This window comes from Hemitrygon akajei, chromosome 2, assembly GCF_048418815.1.
Source record: "Hemitrygon akajei chromosome 2, sHemAka1.3, whole genome shotgun sequence".
Classification (NCBI taxonomy): domain Eukaryota; kingdom Metazoa; phylum Chordata; class Chondrichthyes; order Myliobatiformes; family Dasyatidae; genus Hemitrygon; species Hemitrygon akajei.
The window spans coordinates 1,588,091-1,605,532 of record NC_133125.1 but is presented as its reverse complement, the minus strand read 5'-3'; the positions used below and the strand labels follow the sequence as shown (position 1 = coordinate 1,605,532).

The 17,442-nt window shown below is 43.6% G+C and overlaps 1 protein-coding gene across 1 annotated transcript in view; it reads left to right on the top strand.

Annotated features, from left to right (window-relative positions):
* The first annotated feature begins 8,330 nt into the window (after window positions 1–8,330).
* Window positions 8,331–17,442, top strand: part of mccc2 (methylcrotonyl-CoA carboxylase subunit 2) — a 176,452-nt gene continuing 167,340 nt past the window's right edge. Inside the window, exon 1 of the mRNA XM_073066056.1 lies at window positions 8,331–8,541. Within this exon, the coding sequence (XP_072922157.1) occupies window positions 8,407–8,541 (135 nt within the window). The 5' untranslated portion in view covers window positions 8,331–8,406. The remainder of the gene's footprint in view (window positions 8,542–17,442) is intronic.

Below are 17,442 nucleotides of genomic sequence, written 5' to 3'. Positions count from 1 at the left end.
GTACTCTCTCTATTTTATTGACATCTTTCCTATAATTTGGTGACCAGAACTGTACACAATACTCCAAATTCGGCCTCAACAATGCCTTGTACAATTTTAACATTACATCCCAACTCCTATACTCAATGCTCTGATTTATAAAGGCCAGCATACCAAAAGCTTTCTTCACCACCCTATCCACATGAGATCCCACCTTCAGGGAACTATGCACCATTATTCCTAGATCACTCTGTTCCTCTGCATTCTTCAATGCCCTACCATTTACCATGTATGACCTATTTGGATTATTCCTACCAAAATGTAGCACCTCCCACTTAGCAGCATTAAACACCATCTGCCATCTTTCAGCCCACTCTTCTAACTGGCCTAAATCTCTCTGCAAGCTTTGAAAACCTACTTCATTATCCATAACACCACCTACCTTAGTTTCATCTGCATACTTACTAATCCAATTTACCACCCCATCATCCTGATCATTAATGTATATGACAAACAACACTGGACCCAGTACACATCCCTGAGGTACACCACTAGTCACTGGCCTCCAACCTGACAGTTATCCACCACTAATCTCTGGCATCTCCCATCCAGTCACTGTTGAATCCATTTTACTACTTCAATATTAATATCTTAACGATAGAACCTTCCATGCGGAACCTTGTCAAAGGCCTTACTGAAGTCCATGTAGACAACATCCACTACTTTACCCTCATCAACTTTCCTCGTAACCTCTTCAAAAAATTCAATAAGATTTGTCAAACATGACCTTCCACGGACAAATCCATGTTGACTGTTCCTAATCAGATCCTGTCTATCCAGATAATTATATATATCATCTCTAAGAATACTTTCCATTAATTTACCCACCACTGATGTCAAACTGACAGGCCTATAATTGCTAGGTTTACTCTTAGAACCCATTTTAAACAATGGAACCACATGAGCAATACACCAAGCCTCTGGCACCATTCCCGTTTCGAATGACATTTGAAATATTTCTGTTAGAGCCGCTGCTATTTCTACACTAACCTCTCTCAAGGTCCTAGGGAATATCCTGTCAGGACCCGGAGATTTATCCACTTTTATATTCCTTAAAAGCACCAGTACTTCCTCCTCTTTAATCCCCGTAGTTTCCATAACTTCCCTACTTGTTTCCCTTACCTTAGACAACTCAATATCCTTCTCCTTAGTGAATACCAAAGAAAATAAATTGTTCAAAATCTCCCCCATCTCTTTTGGCTCCACACGTAGCTGTCCACTCTGATTCTCTAAGGGACCAATTTTATCCATCACTATCCTTTTGCTATTATTTACTAGTTCCTGAGGATTGGAGGGTGGCTAATGAAACCCCACTTTTTAAAAAAGGAGGGAGAGAGAAACCGGGGAATTATAGACCGGTTAGCCTGACATTGGTGGTGGGGAAAATGCTAGAGTTGGTTATCAAAGATGTGATAACAGCACATTTGGAAAGAGGTGAAATCATCGGACAAAGTCAGCATGGATTTGTGGAAGGAAAATCATGTCTGACGAATCTTATAGAATTTTTTGAAGATGTAACTAGTAGAGTGGATAGGGGAGAGCCAGTGGATGTGGTATATTTAGATTCTCAAAAGGCTTTTGACAAGGTCCCACACAGGAGATTAGCGTGCAAATTTAAAGCACAAGGTATTGGGGGTATGGTATTGATGTGGATAGAGAATTGGTTGGCAGACAGGAAGCAAAGAGTGGAAGTAAACGGGACCTTTTCAGAATGGCAGGCAGTGACTAGTGGGGTACTGCAAGGCTCAGTGCTGGGACCCCAGTTGTTTACAATATATATTAATAATTTAGACGAGGGAATTAAATGCAGCATCTCCAAGTTTGCGGATGACACGAAGCTGGGCGGTGGTGTTAGCTGTGAGGAGGATGCTAAGAGGATGCAGGGTGACTTGGATAGGTTAGGTGAGTGGGCAAATTCATGGCAGATGCAATTTAATGTGGATAAATGTGAGGTTATCCACTTTGGTTGCAAGAACAGGAAAACAGATTATTACCTGAACGGTGGCCGATTAGGAAAATGGGAGATGCAACGAGACCTGGGTGTCATTGTACACCAGTCTTTGAAGTTGGGCATGCAGGTACAGCAGGCAGTGAAAAAGGCAAATGGTATGTTGGCATTCATAGCAAAAGGATCTGAGTACAGGAGCAAGGAGATTCTACTGCAGTTGTACAAGGCCTTGGTGAGACCGTACCTAGAATATTGTGTGCAGTTTTGGTCCCCTAATCTGAGGAAAGACATTCTTGCCATAGAGGGAGTACAGAGAAGGTTCACCAGATTGATTCCTGGGATGGCAGGACTTTCATATGAAGAAAGACTGGATCAACTAGGCTTATACTCACTGGAATTTAGATGATTGAGGGGGGGATCTTATTGAAACGTATAAAATTCTGAAGGGATTGAACAGGCTAGATGCAGGAAGATTGTTTCCGATGTTGGGGAAGTCCAGAACGAGGGGTCACAGTTTAAGGATAAAGGGGAAGCCCTTTAGGACCGAGATGAGGAAAAACTTCTTCACACAGAGAGTGGTGAATCTGTGGAATTCTCTGCCACAGGAAACAGTTGAGGCCGGTTCATTGGCTATATTTAAGAGGAAGTTAGATATGGTCCTTGTGGCTAAAGGGATCTGGGGGTATGGAGAGAAAGCAGGTACAGGGTTCTGAGCTGGATGATCAGCCATGATCATACTGAATGGCAGTGCAGGCTCGAAGGGCCGAATGGCCTACTCCTGCACCTATTTTCTATGTTTCTATTAATATAGCTGTAGAAATCCTTTGGATTTACTTTCACCTTACTTGCCAAAGCAACCTCATATCTTTTAGCTTTTCTAATTTCTTTCCTAAGATTATTCTTACATACTTTATATTCCTCGAGCATCTTATTTACTCCAAGCTGCCTATATTTACTGTAGCTCTCTCTCTTTTTCCAAACCAAGTTTCCAATATCTCTTGAAAACCACGGTTCTCTCAAACTTTTAACCTTTCCTTTCAACCTAACAGGAACATAAAGATTCTGTACACTCAAAATTTCTCCTTTAAATGACCTCCATTTCTCTATTACATCCTTCCCATAAAACAAATTGTCTCAATCCACTCCTTCTAAATCCTTTCGCATCTCCTTAAAGTTAGTCTTTCTCCAATCAAGAATCTCAACCCTGGGTCCAGTCCTATCCTTCTCCATAATTATATTGAAACTAATGGCATTGTGATCACTGGAACCGAAGTGCTCCCCAACACATACCTCTTTCACCTGACGTATCTCATTCCCTAACAGGAGATCCAACACTGCCCCTTCTCTCGTTGGTTCCTCTATGTATTGCTGCAAAAACCTATCCTGCACACATTTTACAAACTCCAAACCATCCATCCATTTTACAGTATGGGCTTCCCAGTCTATGTGTGGAAAATTAAAATCACCCACAATCACAACCCTGTGCTTACTACAAATATCTGCTATCTCCTTGCAAATTTCCTCCTCCAATTCTCACTCACCATTAGGTGGTCTATAATAAACCCCGATAAGCATTACTATACCTTTCCCATTCCTCAATTCCACCCAAATAGCCCCCCTAGATGAGCCCTCTAATCTATCCTGCCAGAGCACCGCTGTAATATTTTCTATGACAAGCAATGCACCACCTCCCTCTCTTGTCCCTCCGATTCTATCACACCTGAAGCACTGAAATCCAGGAATATTTAGTTGCCAATCACATCCCTCCTGCAACCATGTTTCACTAATAGCTACAACATCATATTTCCAGGTATCAATCTATGCTCTAAGCTCATCCACCTTTCTTACAATGCTCCTAGCATTAAAATAAATGCATTTAAGAAATTCTCCACCTCTTCCTCTCTGTTTATCTCTAACAGTACAAATAACTTTACTGTCTTCTTTTTCTTCCTTCTCCCATTCATCTGTTCCTATACTCTGGTTCCCCTCCCACCTCATATCTAGTTTAAATCCGCTGGAGCCTCTCTAGCAAACCTACCTGCAAGAATACTTGTCCCCCTCCAGTTCAAATGTAAACCGTCCTGCCGGAACAGGTCCCACGTTCCTTGGAAAACTGCCCAATTATCTATAAATCTGAAGCCCTCCTTCCTGCACCATGTCTTCAGCCACGTGTTGATCTGCACTATCTTACTATTTCTAAACCCACCTGCACGTGGCACTGGAAGCAATCCTGAGATTGCTATCCTGGAGGTCCTGTCCTTTAACTTGGCACCTAGCTCCCTAAGCTCACCTTTCAGGACCTCCTCACTCTTCCTACCCACGTCATTGGTTCCTACATGGACTATGACATCCGGCTGCTCACCCTCCCTCTTGAGAATACTGAGGACTCGATCCGAGATATTGCGGACCCTGGCACCAGGGAGGCAACAGACCATCCGGGATTCTCGATCTCTTCCACAGAACCTCCTATCTGTCCCCCTAACTATCGAATCCCCTATCACTACTGCTCTCCTCTTTTCCCTCCTTCCCTTCTGAGCTGAGGGTCCAGTCTTGGTGCCAGAGACACAACCACTGCAATTTGTTCCTGGTAGGTCGTCCCCACCAACAGTATCCAAAACAGTATACTTACTGTTGATGGGAATGGCCACAGGGATGCTCTGCTCTTACTGTCTATTCCCCTGACAGTCACCCAACTACCCGTCTCCTGACTCCTAGGGCTGACTATCTCCCTGAAACTCCTGTCTATTTTGGCTCTGCCTCTCGAATGATCCGAAGTTCATCCAGCTCCAGCTCCAGTTCCGTAACACGGTTTGTCAGGAGCTGCAGCTGGATGCACCTTTTGCAGTTGTGGTCATCAGGGACAACAGTGCTCGCCCTGACTTCCCACATACTGCAAACGGAGCACTCAACTGCCCTAACTGCTGCCTCCATTACCTACTCCTAAGCTAATTAGATTAGTTTAAGGAGCTTACCCGGCCTTACCTCACCTGGAGTGAAGCTTGTACTCAGCCTCTGCTCGCTCTTTAAGTTCCCCCACTGATCACAGAGGCTGACTTTCACGTGCTTGCGCAGTCGTGCTCCGTTCAAACCTCGGCTCTGCCTGTTCTCGCCAAAGCCTGATTGAGCCAAAGCTGTCCCACTCTGCCTCAGTCCACTCCGACAATGGCTGCTGTATATGGTGGTCTTTCTTTTTAAACCTCTGGCGCGCTACGTCACGTGCCTGTGCAGTCTATCCTCTTTGCCCCGATCAGTTAAAAAAAAACAGCTTCTCTCCAAGCCGAAACCCTTCAACCCTCCTGATGAAGGGTTTCGACCCGAAACATCGTTATTACCTCCTCCCATAGATGCTGTCTGGCCTGCTGAGTTCTGCCAGCATTTTGTGTTTTTTATTAGCTTCTCTTTGAGCTTCTTTTACCTCTTCCCTCTCCGCCTCTTGCTGTGATTATGCTGAATCTTTGCAAACTTCTAAGAAAGTAGAGATGCTGATTGGCTTTCATCGTAATGTTACTCGGGGCCCAGGACAGATTCTCTGAAATGATAACACTGAGGAATTTAAAGTTGCTGACTCTCTCCACCTCTGATCCCCTGGTGAGGGCTGGCTCATAGAAGTTTCCTGTAGTCAATAATAAGCTATAAGAAATTTCATCAGTGTACTTCATTGATTTCAAGTTACCTTCTTAGTTTTGTCATTAGCATTATTTTAATGTTTAATATTTAAATGTTTTAATTAATGTTTAATATTTAAAGCTTATCAACTTCACAGTGGCAGGATACTGTAGTAATATCCATTGCTGTTTTGTTCTGTATTTCCTGTATGGTTGAGGACATCCCACCAGTATGTATTGAATTCCACTGCATTTCTTTCTTCTCTAAAAAGACATCCATGATTCTTTAATCCATTTAGCTTATAAAAATATGTAATAATACATTCTTTGAAATATGGGGACTATTTATTGCTCATCACTATTTCCTCTTATAAAACCACTTGGATGAAAGGCCCAAAACTGTTCACAATACTAAAGGTAAGTGCCTTATAAAGCCTCAGCATCACATCCTTGCTCTTGTACTCTAGACCTCTTGAAATAAATACTAACATGGCATTTGCCTTCCTCACCACTGACTCGACCTGCAAGTTAACCTTCAGGGTATTCTGCACAAGGTCTCCCAAGTCCCTCTGCATCTCAGTTTCCTGTATTTTCTCCCTGTTTAGAAAGTAGTCCACACATTTATTTCTACTACCAAAGTGCATGACTGTGCATATTCCAACATTGTATTTCATTTGCCAATTTCTTGCCCATTCTGAGTCCTTCTGCATCCTACCTATTTCCTCAACACTACCTGCCCCTCCACCAATCTTTATATCATCTGCAAACTTGGCAACAAAGCCATCTATTCCATCATCTAAATCATATATATAGCATAAATAGAAGTGGCCCCAACACTAACCCCTGCAGAACACCAGTAGTCACTGGTAGCCAACCAGAAAAGGATCCCTTTATTCCCACTTGCTGCCTCCTACCAATCAGCCAATGTTCTAACCATTTCCAATAACTTTCCTGTGATATCATGGGCTCTTAACTTGGTAAGCAACCTCATGTGTAGTACTTTGTCAAAGGCCTTCTGAAAGTCCAATTACACAACATCTACTGCATCACCTTTATCTATTCTTCTTGTATTCTTCTCAAGGATTCTAACAGCTGTGCCAGGCAGGATTTTCCATGAAGGAAACCATGCTGACTTTGTACTATCTTGTCCTGTGTCACCAAGTACTCCATCACCTCATTCTTAACAATTGACTCTAACATCTTCCCATCACTGAGGCCAGGCTAACTGGTCTATAATTTCTTTTCTGCTGCCTTCCTGCTTTCTTAAAGAGTGGAGTAACATTTGCAATTTTCCAGTCCTCTGGCAACATGCCAGAGTCCAATGATTCTTGAAAGATCATTTTCATGCCACCACAATCTCTAATGCTACCTCTTTCAGAACCCTGGGGTGCAGTTCCTCTGGTCCCGGTGACTTATGTACCTTTAGGTTTTTCAGCATTTTGAGCACCCTCTCTCTTCCTTCACAGACTACAACATCAGGCATACTGCTCGTCTCTTCCACAGCAGTTTATTCAGCACCGAGACGGGAGGATCCCTTTAGAGCATAGGTGTCAAACACAAGGCCCGCGGGCCATATCCGGCCCGGCGTGCAATTATATCCGGCCCGCGAGATCATTTTAGATAGATCTATTATTTTAATTATTAATGGCCCAGTGATATGAAGCGCTGATAACACGCAAACTACAGATCCCATAATGCAGCGCAACAGCTGCCGATAGGCTACCCGGGAACATTCCTGTGTCAAGCGTCTGTTGCTGTATACAACGCTATTCTGAAGTCAAAGCTGCAGTGTAATGGGACACTAAAGGCAAAGTACGACACTGCAGGGCCCGTACAGTTTATTCGCTCCATTCCTGAAGCAATGCCTCAGCTCCGTCTACATGCGGCTCGAACCTTGTGCATGTTTGGTAGCACATATCTGTGTGAGAAGCTTTTCTCAGTGATGAAGATTAACAAAACATCACACAGGAGTCGTCTCACTGATGAACACCTGCAGTCCATCCTGAGAATCTCCACAACACAGAACCTTCCACCAAACCTAAACGAACTTATTGCCAAGAAAAGATGCCAAGCATCCAGCTCTGACAAAACAGCATAAGAGCAAAGAAAACTGAGTGTTTTGATTTGTTGTTGTTTTAACTTTTGCTGAAAAGCACAAATTTTATTTATATTTTCAGGGTTTTTTTGCAGCATGCTCATATTTCTAACTTGTATAATACTGACAGGAGATATTTTTATGGAGAGCAAAATATTTAAGTTATTTAAAGTTTTAGTTTATTTTTTCTGGAATAATATTCCTGTCTGTTTTTATTCATATTTATGTTCAAAAATGTTTAGTTTTAGTGTGTTTAATAAATGTTTATCCTGTTCGGCCCGCGACCTAAAGTGTGCTTTGAGTTTTGGCCCCATGTGCAATTGAGTTCGACACCTCTGCTCGAGAGGGAGAAATGTGGGTGGGAGGGGTGTGAAGAAGTTAGGGATGTTGCTGGTGTGCCCCTTTGGGAAGGGGATCTGCAAAGCACTGGATGGGTGGGTCCCTGCAGAGAGGGGTAGAAAGGACATGAGAAAGAGTGACCCTAGTTGGAAAGGGGATTTGCTTGGCACCAGACAGGAGAATCCCTGGTTATGGTGAGGGGAAGGGTATTAAGGTCATAAGAAGTTTGTGTCATTGTCGCTGGGCAGTGGATCTGCTCAGCACCAGGGCGGGAGCCTTGTCTTTAGGGGACGGGCCTACGCCGGATCCACCAGTGAAGGAGGAGCAGAGGAGGGACTCCGTTGTTTGCAGTGCCGGCGGCTAGGTTGGAGCAGGTCGGAATGCAGCGGGTAGCCAGGCTGTGGCCCTGGATGGGCAAAACGAGGGCCTGGGGGGCGCACGGGCTCCGCGGTTACCATGGCGACAAGGCGGTGACAGTGGGCACCGAGGCTGAGGCCGGTTCCGCTCTCTTCAAGGTAGGCCGCACCCGATCCCGGGACTTACCCGCATCCAAGCCCCGTGCGATGCAGGGCCTGATGGGACGGGAAAGGGAACGGACGGGTGCTGCCGAGGTCAGGGTGAAACAGCCTGGAATCTCTACTACAGCGAGGCTTTACTGAAACAGGCTGTTCGCCCGACCTTGAATGTTATTGCAATATGTGATATTGGATCTTTTACAAACTATGCCTCTGCCCTGATTTTTATTTTAATTAGGATTTATAATCAAGAGATTTATGTGATGAGTAACTGATCCAATATGTGTTCACTCAGTATTAAACTTTCCCTTTTAGGCATTGAAAGAATAGAGCCAAGGTGGAATAGATGCATATTAATAAGAGGAATACAGGAGAGAGGTGGAGAAAAGTTTGGGCAGAGTAGCACACGGGAGATGTGAAAGGACATTAGCTAAGCTGTAGAGACCCAGAATGTAGCTGTGAATAGGCTGATCACACCACCCTCAACATGCCAGCCCAGGCGCCAAAGTACCCAATGCTCCCTCAGCACCAACACGTCCCCTCCTCCTTCTCCCCCCCCCCCAGTTCATTGTGTGGATGAACAACACAGACTATCACAGTCAACATCCCCTCCTTGCACCTACCATCCACACCTCCACATTACCAATTACTATCACCCTGATCTTAACCTTCCCCAGACCTCACCTTCCACCAAATCCCCAGTCATCATGGACTCATCTTTACTACTGAGTAGGTGAGAAGGGCGCTAGGGAAATTCAGACATGGCAAAGCGTGGGGACTGGATGGTGTGAACCTCAAGGTCCTGAAGGAGTGTGCTGAGCAGCTGGATGGAGTTCTTCAACACATCTTGAATCTGAGTCTCGGCTTGGAAAGGATCTCAACTGTGAGGAAAACATTATGTGTGGTTCCAGTACCCAAGAAGGTCCAAGCAAAAGTCTTGAATGACTACCATCCAGTGGCTGTGACCACATACATCATGTAGAGGCTGGTCCTGGTTCACCTCTGACCCCTGGTCAGATCAGCCCTCGATCCCTTGCAGTTTGCCTATCAGGAGTTCTTTGGAGTTGACAATGATACCACCTACCTGCTGAACAGCTCCTACTCCCATTTGGATAAGCAGGACAGCACTGTGAGGATCATGTTTTTTGATTTTTCAAGTGCCAACAATACCATATAGCCCTTATTGCTGGGAGAAAGCTCCTTTCAGTACAGGTTGGCACTTTATTTGTATCTTGGGTAGTGGACGATCTGACTGGTAGAGCACAGTATGTGTGGCTTCAGAGCTGTGTGTCAGACAAGGTTATAACCAGCACTGCAGCCCCACAGGGGACTGTATTGGCTCACTCTCCCTTTTCCTTCTTGATTCCCCCTTGTCCAACCCTGTATCCCTTTCACCAATCAACTTCTAGCTCTTTCCCCTCCCCTTCCCTGTTTTACTTGTCACTTTGTGAGTCTTCCTCCCCTTTCCCCAGTTTCTTACTCTGACTCCTCATCTTTTTTTCCCCAGTCCTCATGAAGGATCTTGGTTTGAAACATTGACTGTTCTCTTCAACATAGATGCTGCCTGACTTGCTGAGTTTATCCAGCATATTATGTGTGTTGCTTGGATTTCCAGCATCTGCAGATTTTCTCTTGTTTGTATTGGCTCCCTTCCTGTTTACCCTGTATACCTCAGACTTTAGATACAACACTGAGTCACGTCATCTGCAGAAATTCTCTGATGGCTCAGTAACAGTTGGATGTATTAAGAGAGTACTGGAAGATGAACACAGGGCCCTGTTGGAGGACTTTATCCAGTGGAGCAAGCTGAATGATCTGCAGCTCAACTTCATTAAGACAAGGGAGATGGTGATGGACTTTAGGAAAACTAAGCCTGCTCTGCTCCCTGTTACTATTGATGGTGAGGACCTACAAGTACCAATGACGTAGGAAGAAAAGTTGAGGAGGTCCTGAAGAATGAGTATAGCGAGCTTGGTAGGACGTTAAAAATCAGGACCTCGAGGGTGGTAATCTCAGGTATGCTACTTGTGCCATGTGCCAGTGAGGGTAAGAGTAGGATGCTCTGGAGGATGAACATGTGGCTGAGGAACTGGTATAGGGAACAGGGTTTCAGATTTCAGGATCATTGGGACCTCTTCTGGGGCAGGTGGGACCTGTACAAGAGAGACGGGTTACATCTGAACCACAGGGGGACCAATATCTTTGCAGGGAGGTTTGTTAGTGCTATTGGGGGGGGGGGGGGTTTAAACTAGATTTGCAGGGGGATGGAAACCAGAGTGTCAGAGTAGGTAGTGGAGCGGGGGTGAAAATAAATTATTTTAAAGTTTCATGCGAAGTCACAAATAGAAGGGTTGTGTGTGGTGGTAATAATCTTCTGAGGTGTGTCTATTTCAATGCGAGGAGTATTGTGGGAAAGGCTGACATGCTGAGGGCGTGGATTGACATGTGGAGTTATGACATTGTAGCCATTAGTGAAACTTGGCTACAGGAGGGGCAGGACTGGCAGCTTAACGTTCCAGGGTTCCGATGTTTCAGATGTGATAGAGGCAGAGGGAAGAAGGGTGGGGGGTAGCATTGCTAGTCAGGGAAAATGTTACAGCAGTGCTCAGGCAGGACAGATTAGAGGGCTTGTCTACCGAGGCCATATAGGTGGAGCTGAGAAACAGGAAAGGTATGACCATATTAGTGGGGTTGTATTATAGACCACCCAATAGTCAGTGAGAATTGGAGGAGCAAATCTGCAGAGAGATAGCGGACAACTGCAGGAAACATAAAGTTGTGATAGTAGGGGATTTTAATTTTCCACATATTGGTTGGGATTCCCATACTGTTAAAGGTCTAGATGGGTTAGAGTCTGTAAAATGTGTCCAGGAAAGTTTTCTAAATCTATTTATAGAGGTACCAACGAGAGAGGATGCAATATTAGATCTCTTATTAGGAAAGGAGTTAGGACAGGTGACGAAAGTGTGTGTAGGGGAACACTTTGGTTCCAGTGATCACAACACCATTAGTTTTAACTTGATCATGGATAAAGATAGATCTGGTCCTCAGGTTGAGGTTCTAAACTGGAAAAAAGCCAAATTTGAAGAAATGAGAAAGGATCTAAAATGCGTGGGTTGGGACAGGTTGTTCTCTGGCAAGGATGTCGTTGGTAAGTGGGAGGTCTTCAAAGGAGAAATTTTGAGAGTGCAGAGTTCGTATGTTCTTGTCAGGATTAAAAGCAAAGTGAATAAGGATAAGGAACCTTGGTTCTCGAGGGATATTGGAACTCTGATAAAGAAGAAGAGAGAGATGTATGACATGTATAGGAAACAGGGAGCAAAAAAGGCACTTGAGTATAAAAAGTGCAAAAAAATACTTAAGAAAGAAATCAGGAGGGCTAAAAGAAGACATGAGGTAGCTTTGGCAGTCAAGGTGAAGGATAATCCAAAGAGCTTCTACAGGTATATTAAGAGCAAAAGGATAGTAAGGGATAAAATTGGTCCTCTTGAAGATCAGAGTGGTCGGCTACGTATGGAACCAAAAGAAATGGGGGAGATCTTAAATGGGTTTTTTGCATCTGTATTTACTAAGGAAACTGGCATGGAGTCAATGGAAATAAGGCAAACAAGTAGTGAGGTCATGGAACCTATAGAGATTGAAGAGGAGGAGGTGCTTGCTATCTTGAGGCAAATCAGAGTAGATAAATCCCCAGGACCTGACAGGGTATTCCCTCGGACCTTGAAGGAGACTAGCGTTGAAATTGCAGGGCCCTGGCAGATATATTTAAAATGTTGGTATCTACGGGTGAGGTGCCAGAGGATTGGAGGATAGCTCATGTTGTTCCGTTGTTTAAAAAAGGCTCTAAAAGTAATCCGGGAAATTATAGGCCAGTAAGTTTGACGTTGGTGGTAGGTAAATTATTGGAAGGAGTACTAAGAGATAGGATCTACAAGTATTTGGATAGACAAGGACTTATTAGGGAGAGTCAATACAGCTTTGTGCGTGGTAGGTCATGTTTAACAAACCTATTATAGTTTTTCGAGGAGGTTACAAGGGAAGTGGATGAAGTGAAGTCAGCGGATGTTGTCTACATAGATAGACTTCAGTAAGGCCTTTGACAAGGTCCTGCATGGGAGGTTAGTTAGGAAGATTCAGTCGCTAGGTATACGTGGTGAGGTAGTAAATTGGATTAGACATTGGCTCAATGGGAGAAGTCAGAGACTGGTAGTGGAGGATTGCTTCTCTGAGTGGAGGCCTGTGACTAGTGGTGTGCCACAGGGATCAGTGCTGGGTCCATTGATATTTGTCATCGATATCAATGATCTGGATGATAATGTAAATAGGATCAGCAAATTTGCTGATGATACAAAGATTGGAGATGTAGTGGACAGTAAGGAAGATTTTCAAAGCTTGCAGAGGGATCTGGACCAGCTGGAAAAATGGACTGAAAATGGCAGATGGAGTTTAATACAGACAAGTGTGAGTTATTGCACTTTGGAAGGAAAAACCAAGGTAGAACATACAAGGTAAATGGTAGGACACTGAGGAGTGCAGTAGAACAGAGGGATCTAGGAATACAGATACAAAATTCCCTAAAAGTGGCGTCACAGGTAGATAGGGTAGTAAAGAGAGCTTTTGGTACATTGGCCTTTATAAATCAAAGTATTTGAGTTTAAAAGTTGGAATGTTATGGTGAGGTTGTATAAAGCATTGGTGAGATCGAATTTGCAGTATTGTGTGCAGTTTTGGTCACCGAGTTACAGGAAGGATATTAATAAGATTGAAAGAGTACAGAGAAGGTTTACAAGGATGTTGCCGGGACTTGAGAAACTGAGTTACTGAGAAAGGTTGAATAGGTTAGGACTTTATTCCCTGGAGCGTAGAAGAATGAGGGGAGACTTGATAGAGGTAAATAAAATTATGATGGGTATAGATAGAGTGAATGCAAGCAGACTTTTTCCACTGAGGCTAGGGGAGAAATAAACCAGAGGACATAGGTTAAGGGTGAAGGGGGAAAAGTTTAAAGGGAACATTAGGGGAGGCTTCTTCACACAGAGAGTGGTGGGAGTGTGGAATGAGCTGCCAGATGAAGTTGCAAGTGCGGGCTCACTTTTAACATTTAAGAAAAACTTGGACAGGTACATGGATGAGAGGGGTATGGAGGGATATGGGCCAGGTGCAGGTCAGTTGGACTAGGCAGAAAAATGGTTCGGCACAGCCAAACAAGGGCCAAAAGGCCTGTTTCTGTGCTGTAATGTTCTATGGGTGTGCACCTAGATGACAGATTTGAATGGAGAACCAACACAGTGGCTGTATACAAGGAGGGCCAGAGTTGCCTCTACTTCCTGAGGAGACTGAGGTCCTTTGGAGTATGCAGGCCTCTCCTTCACATGTTCTACCAGTCTGTTATCACCAGTACAATCTCCTATGCAGTGGTGTGCTGGCACAATGGCATCAACACAGATGATGCCAACAGGCTCAATAAACTGATTAGGAAGTCTGGGCTCTGTTATAGGAGTCAAACTGTATACAGGTGTCCCCCGCTTTACGCCTCTTCGCTTTTACAAAAGACCTACATTAGTAATCTGTTTTCGCATTACAAAGAGGATTTTCGTTTTTATGAAAATTTTTCCCATATAAAAATTCTTCACTTTACGCCATTTTGGCTTAAGAAATGTGTCATAGGAACACTCTACCTTTGTAAAGGGGGGAACACCTGTACACTAGAGGCTGTGGTACAACAAAGGACCCTGTGGAAAATCCTGGCAATTCTGGACAATGTTTCTCACCTTCTGCATGCCACCTTGGCTGAGCAGAGGAGCATTTTCAGTAATAGACTAAGACAACTGCGCTGTTCCAAAGAGCACTATATGAGGTCACTCATACCTTTGGCCATTAGACTCTATAATGAGTCAACCTATAGCCACCAAAGTGATGGCCGTTTGAAGTAACTTATTTTTTATTTTGATTTCTCTTCTAATATTTGTATATCTGTGCACTTGCAATGGTACTGTGACACTGTAATTTCCTTTGGCATCATTGAAATATCTGTCTATCTATCAATCTAAGCTGTTTAACAATCAACGGTATAAGATGTTAGTGAGACCACATTTGGAGAACTGTGTCCAGTTCTGCTCACCTACGTATAATAAGACTGAAAGAGTATGGAGAAAATTTACAAGGATTTACAAAAAATAAATTTCTAAATTTATTAACACCCGAAATAAATTCTGTGTGCAATTTCGGTCCTACAGAAAAGATGTAAATACGTTTGAAAGAGAACAGAGAAAATTTACAAGGATGTTGCCGGGTCTAGAGGACCTGTGTTATATTGAAAGACTGAATAGGTTATAGCTTCATTCCTTGGAACGTGGAAGACTGAGAGGAGATTTGATGGAGGTATGCAAAATTATGAGGGGTATAGATAGGGCAAATGCAAGCAGGCTTTTTCCACTGGTTAATTGGGACTATAACTAGCGATCATGGGTTAAAGGTAAAAGGTGAAAGGTGAAAAATTTAAGGGGAACATGAGGGAAAGCTTCTTCAATCAGAGGGTGGTGAGAGTGTGGAATGAGTGATGCATGTGAGCTCGATTTCAACGTTTAAGAGAAGTTTGGTTAGGTACATGGATGGTAGGGGTTGGAGGTCCAGATGTGGGTTGATGGGGCTAGGCAGGGTCTGGCATGCACTGTATGAGCTGAAGGGCCTGTTTCTGTCCTGTAGCCCTCTATTACAATATAGCTCTTCTCCCAGAATGGGGTCTTACAGAAAGAGGCCATTGAACCTATCTGTCCTGTGCTGCCTCTTTGGTGAGATCACCCTGCCATTTCCTTTCTCCCACCTGCCTCCCTGTTGAATCTGTTTTCCATGTGTCATGCCAGTCTCATCCTGTTTGGCCCTTAGCCCTCTAACACTCTCCTATCCATGTACTTATTTAAGTGGCTTTTAAATGTCCCTGTAATGGACCTATGGCCTTCTAAGGCAACGTCCACAATAGACCGGATAATTTTGAAAACGCTGGTTTCATGTAAACACGATAGGCGTCCACACCAGGCGTTTTTGAAAATACCTCTGTCCACATTAAAACGGGTGTTTGGGTGAATCTCCTCCTACTGAGCATGTGCAGGACACATCTGTGGAAAACAAGCGAAGAGGAAACGGTATACTATTTCCATTTCTGCAGTGGCGTGCTATTTCCATTGGACAAAAACTAGAGTACCTACAACAACAGTGAAAGAAAGTTTTCAACACTGTCTTTGAGGAATAAAAAGAAATCCTCCACTGGAAAAAGCAGGCTGGACTTCTTCGTTTGGACATACAGTGAAGTCGAGTTGCTTCTGCAAGTTACAAACAACTACAAAGTCAGCAAAGTAGTGGAGAAAGTGGACTGGGAGTCGTGCCAAACCAAATGCAGCAATATCCTCAACCGCTATAAAGAACTACCTCGTGGTAGAGTGGTCAGAATATCTGGTTAAGGACTACCTGCACAAATTGGACGATATAACCAATGACAGTGTTTTTAAAAAGCTCCAGTTACCCCGTACACACTACACCACCCAACTGGTGTTTTCAGATTTACACACTCTGGAGAGCATTATAGAAAAGCTCCGTTTTCGGGGGAGGAAAACGCCATTTCAGTGTGGATGGAGGGTCAAAACGAAGAGAAAAGATTTGGTTACGGATTTATCCAGTCTAGTGTGGATGTAGCCTAAGATTCTCCTATCCACATACTTATCTAAATGGCTTTTAAACGGCTCTCGAATGGCCCTCTAACATCCCCATGACACTCTAATTCTCTCCTATCCTCCAACTTACCTGATGATTTTTAAATGTTGCTGGTGTGTCTTTCTCATCCACTATTTCAGGCAGCTCATTCCAAATACGCCCACACTCTGCATGAAGAAATTCTTCCTGATAATCCCTTTAAAATCTCTGGCCCCAACTTGAAATCTATGTCCTCTAGTTTTTAGCACCCGTCCCTAGGAAAACTAATGTGTTTTCATCCTGTCTATGCATTTCATGATTTGTATACCTCTATCAAGTTACCCCTTATCTCTAATGCAGGATAGCTTATTGCTTTAAATACTTTCCATATTTACATATGATGTGAAAAGAAGCTGTCGATTCTCTGCTGGCGCATAGAGTAATTCCATTCTCCCAATATTTTTTCTGTATAATATTCTGCCCCCACATTCCTACCGGCTCAGCCCAAGTCCTAAACATTGAGGTCAGTTCACAGCACCCTTTATGGACGTGGGAAACCCACACGTTTACTAGGTGAATGTACAAACTCCACACAGCCAATAATGCATATCAGAACTGAACTTGAGTCTGGACATGTGGAACATCTGCTCCATTAGCTGTCTGATTCTGCTGGTTACTCTTTCTCATTGCACCAAAGAGGTGAAGTGAGTATCCTCTGATTTCTGGCTGATTGCCAATTTTGGAAAAGTGTCCTGGATCTGAGGGGATTGAACCTAAAATTATACAGTCTGTGCACAAGTACAAGTTTTCATTCCTGATACCACTCTCATAAATCTCATTTTTGTTGGGAGATTCTAATTTCCCAAATATCGATTGGCATCTCCCTAGAGCAAGTGGTTTAGATGGGGTGGAGGTTGTTAGGTGTGTTCAGGAAGGTTTCTTGACAAGGTATGTAGATAAGCCTACAAGAGGAGAGGCTGTACTTGATTTGGTATTGGGAAATGAACCTGGTCAGGTGTCAGATCTCTCAGTGGGAGAGCATTTTGGAGATAGTGATCATAATTCTATCTCCTTTACAATAACATTGGAGAGAGATAGCAATAGACAAGTTAGAAAAGCGATTACTTGGAGTAAGGGGAATTATGAAGCTATCAGGCAGGAAATTGGAGGCTTAAATTGGAAACAGTTGTTCTCAGGGAAAAGTACGGAAGAAAT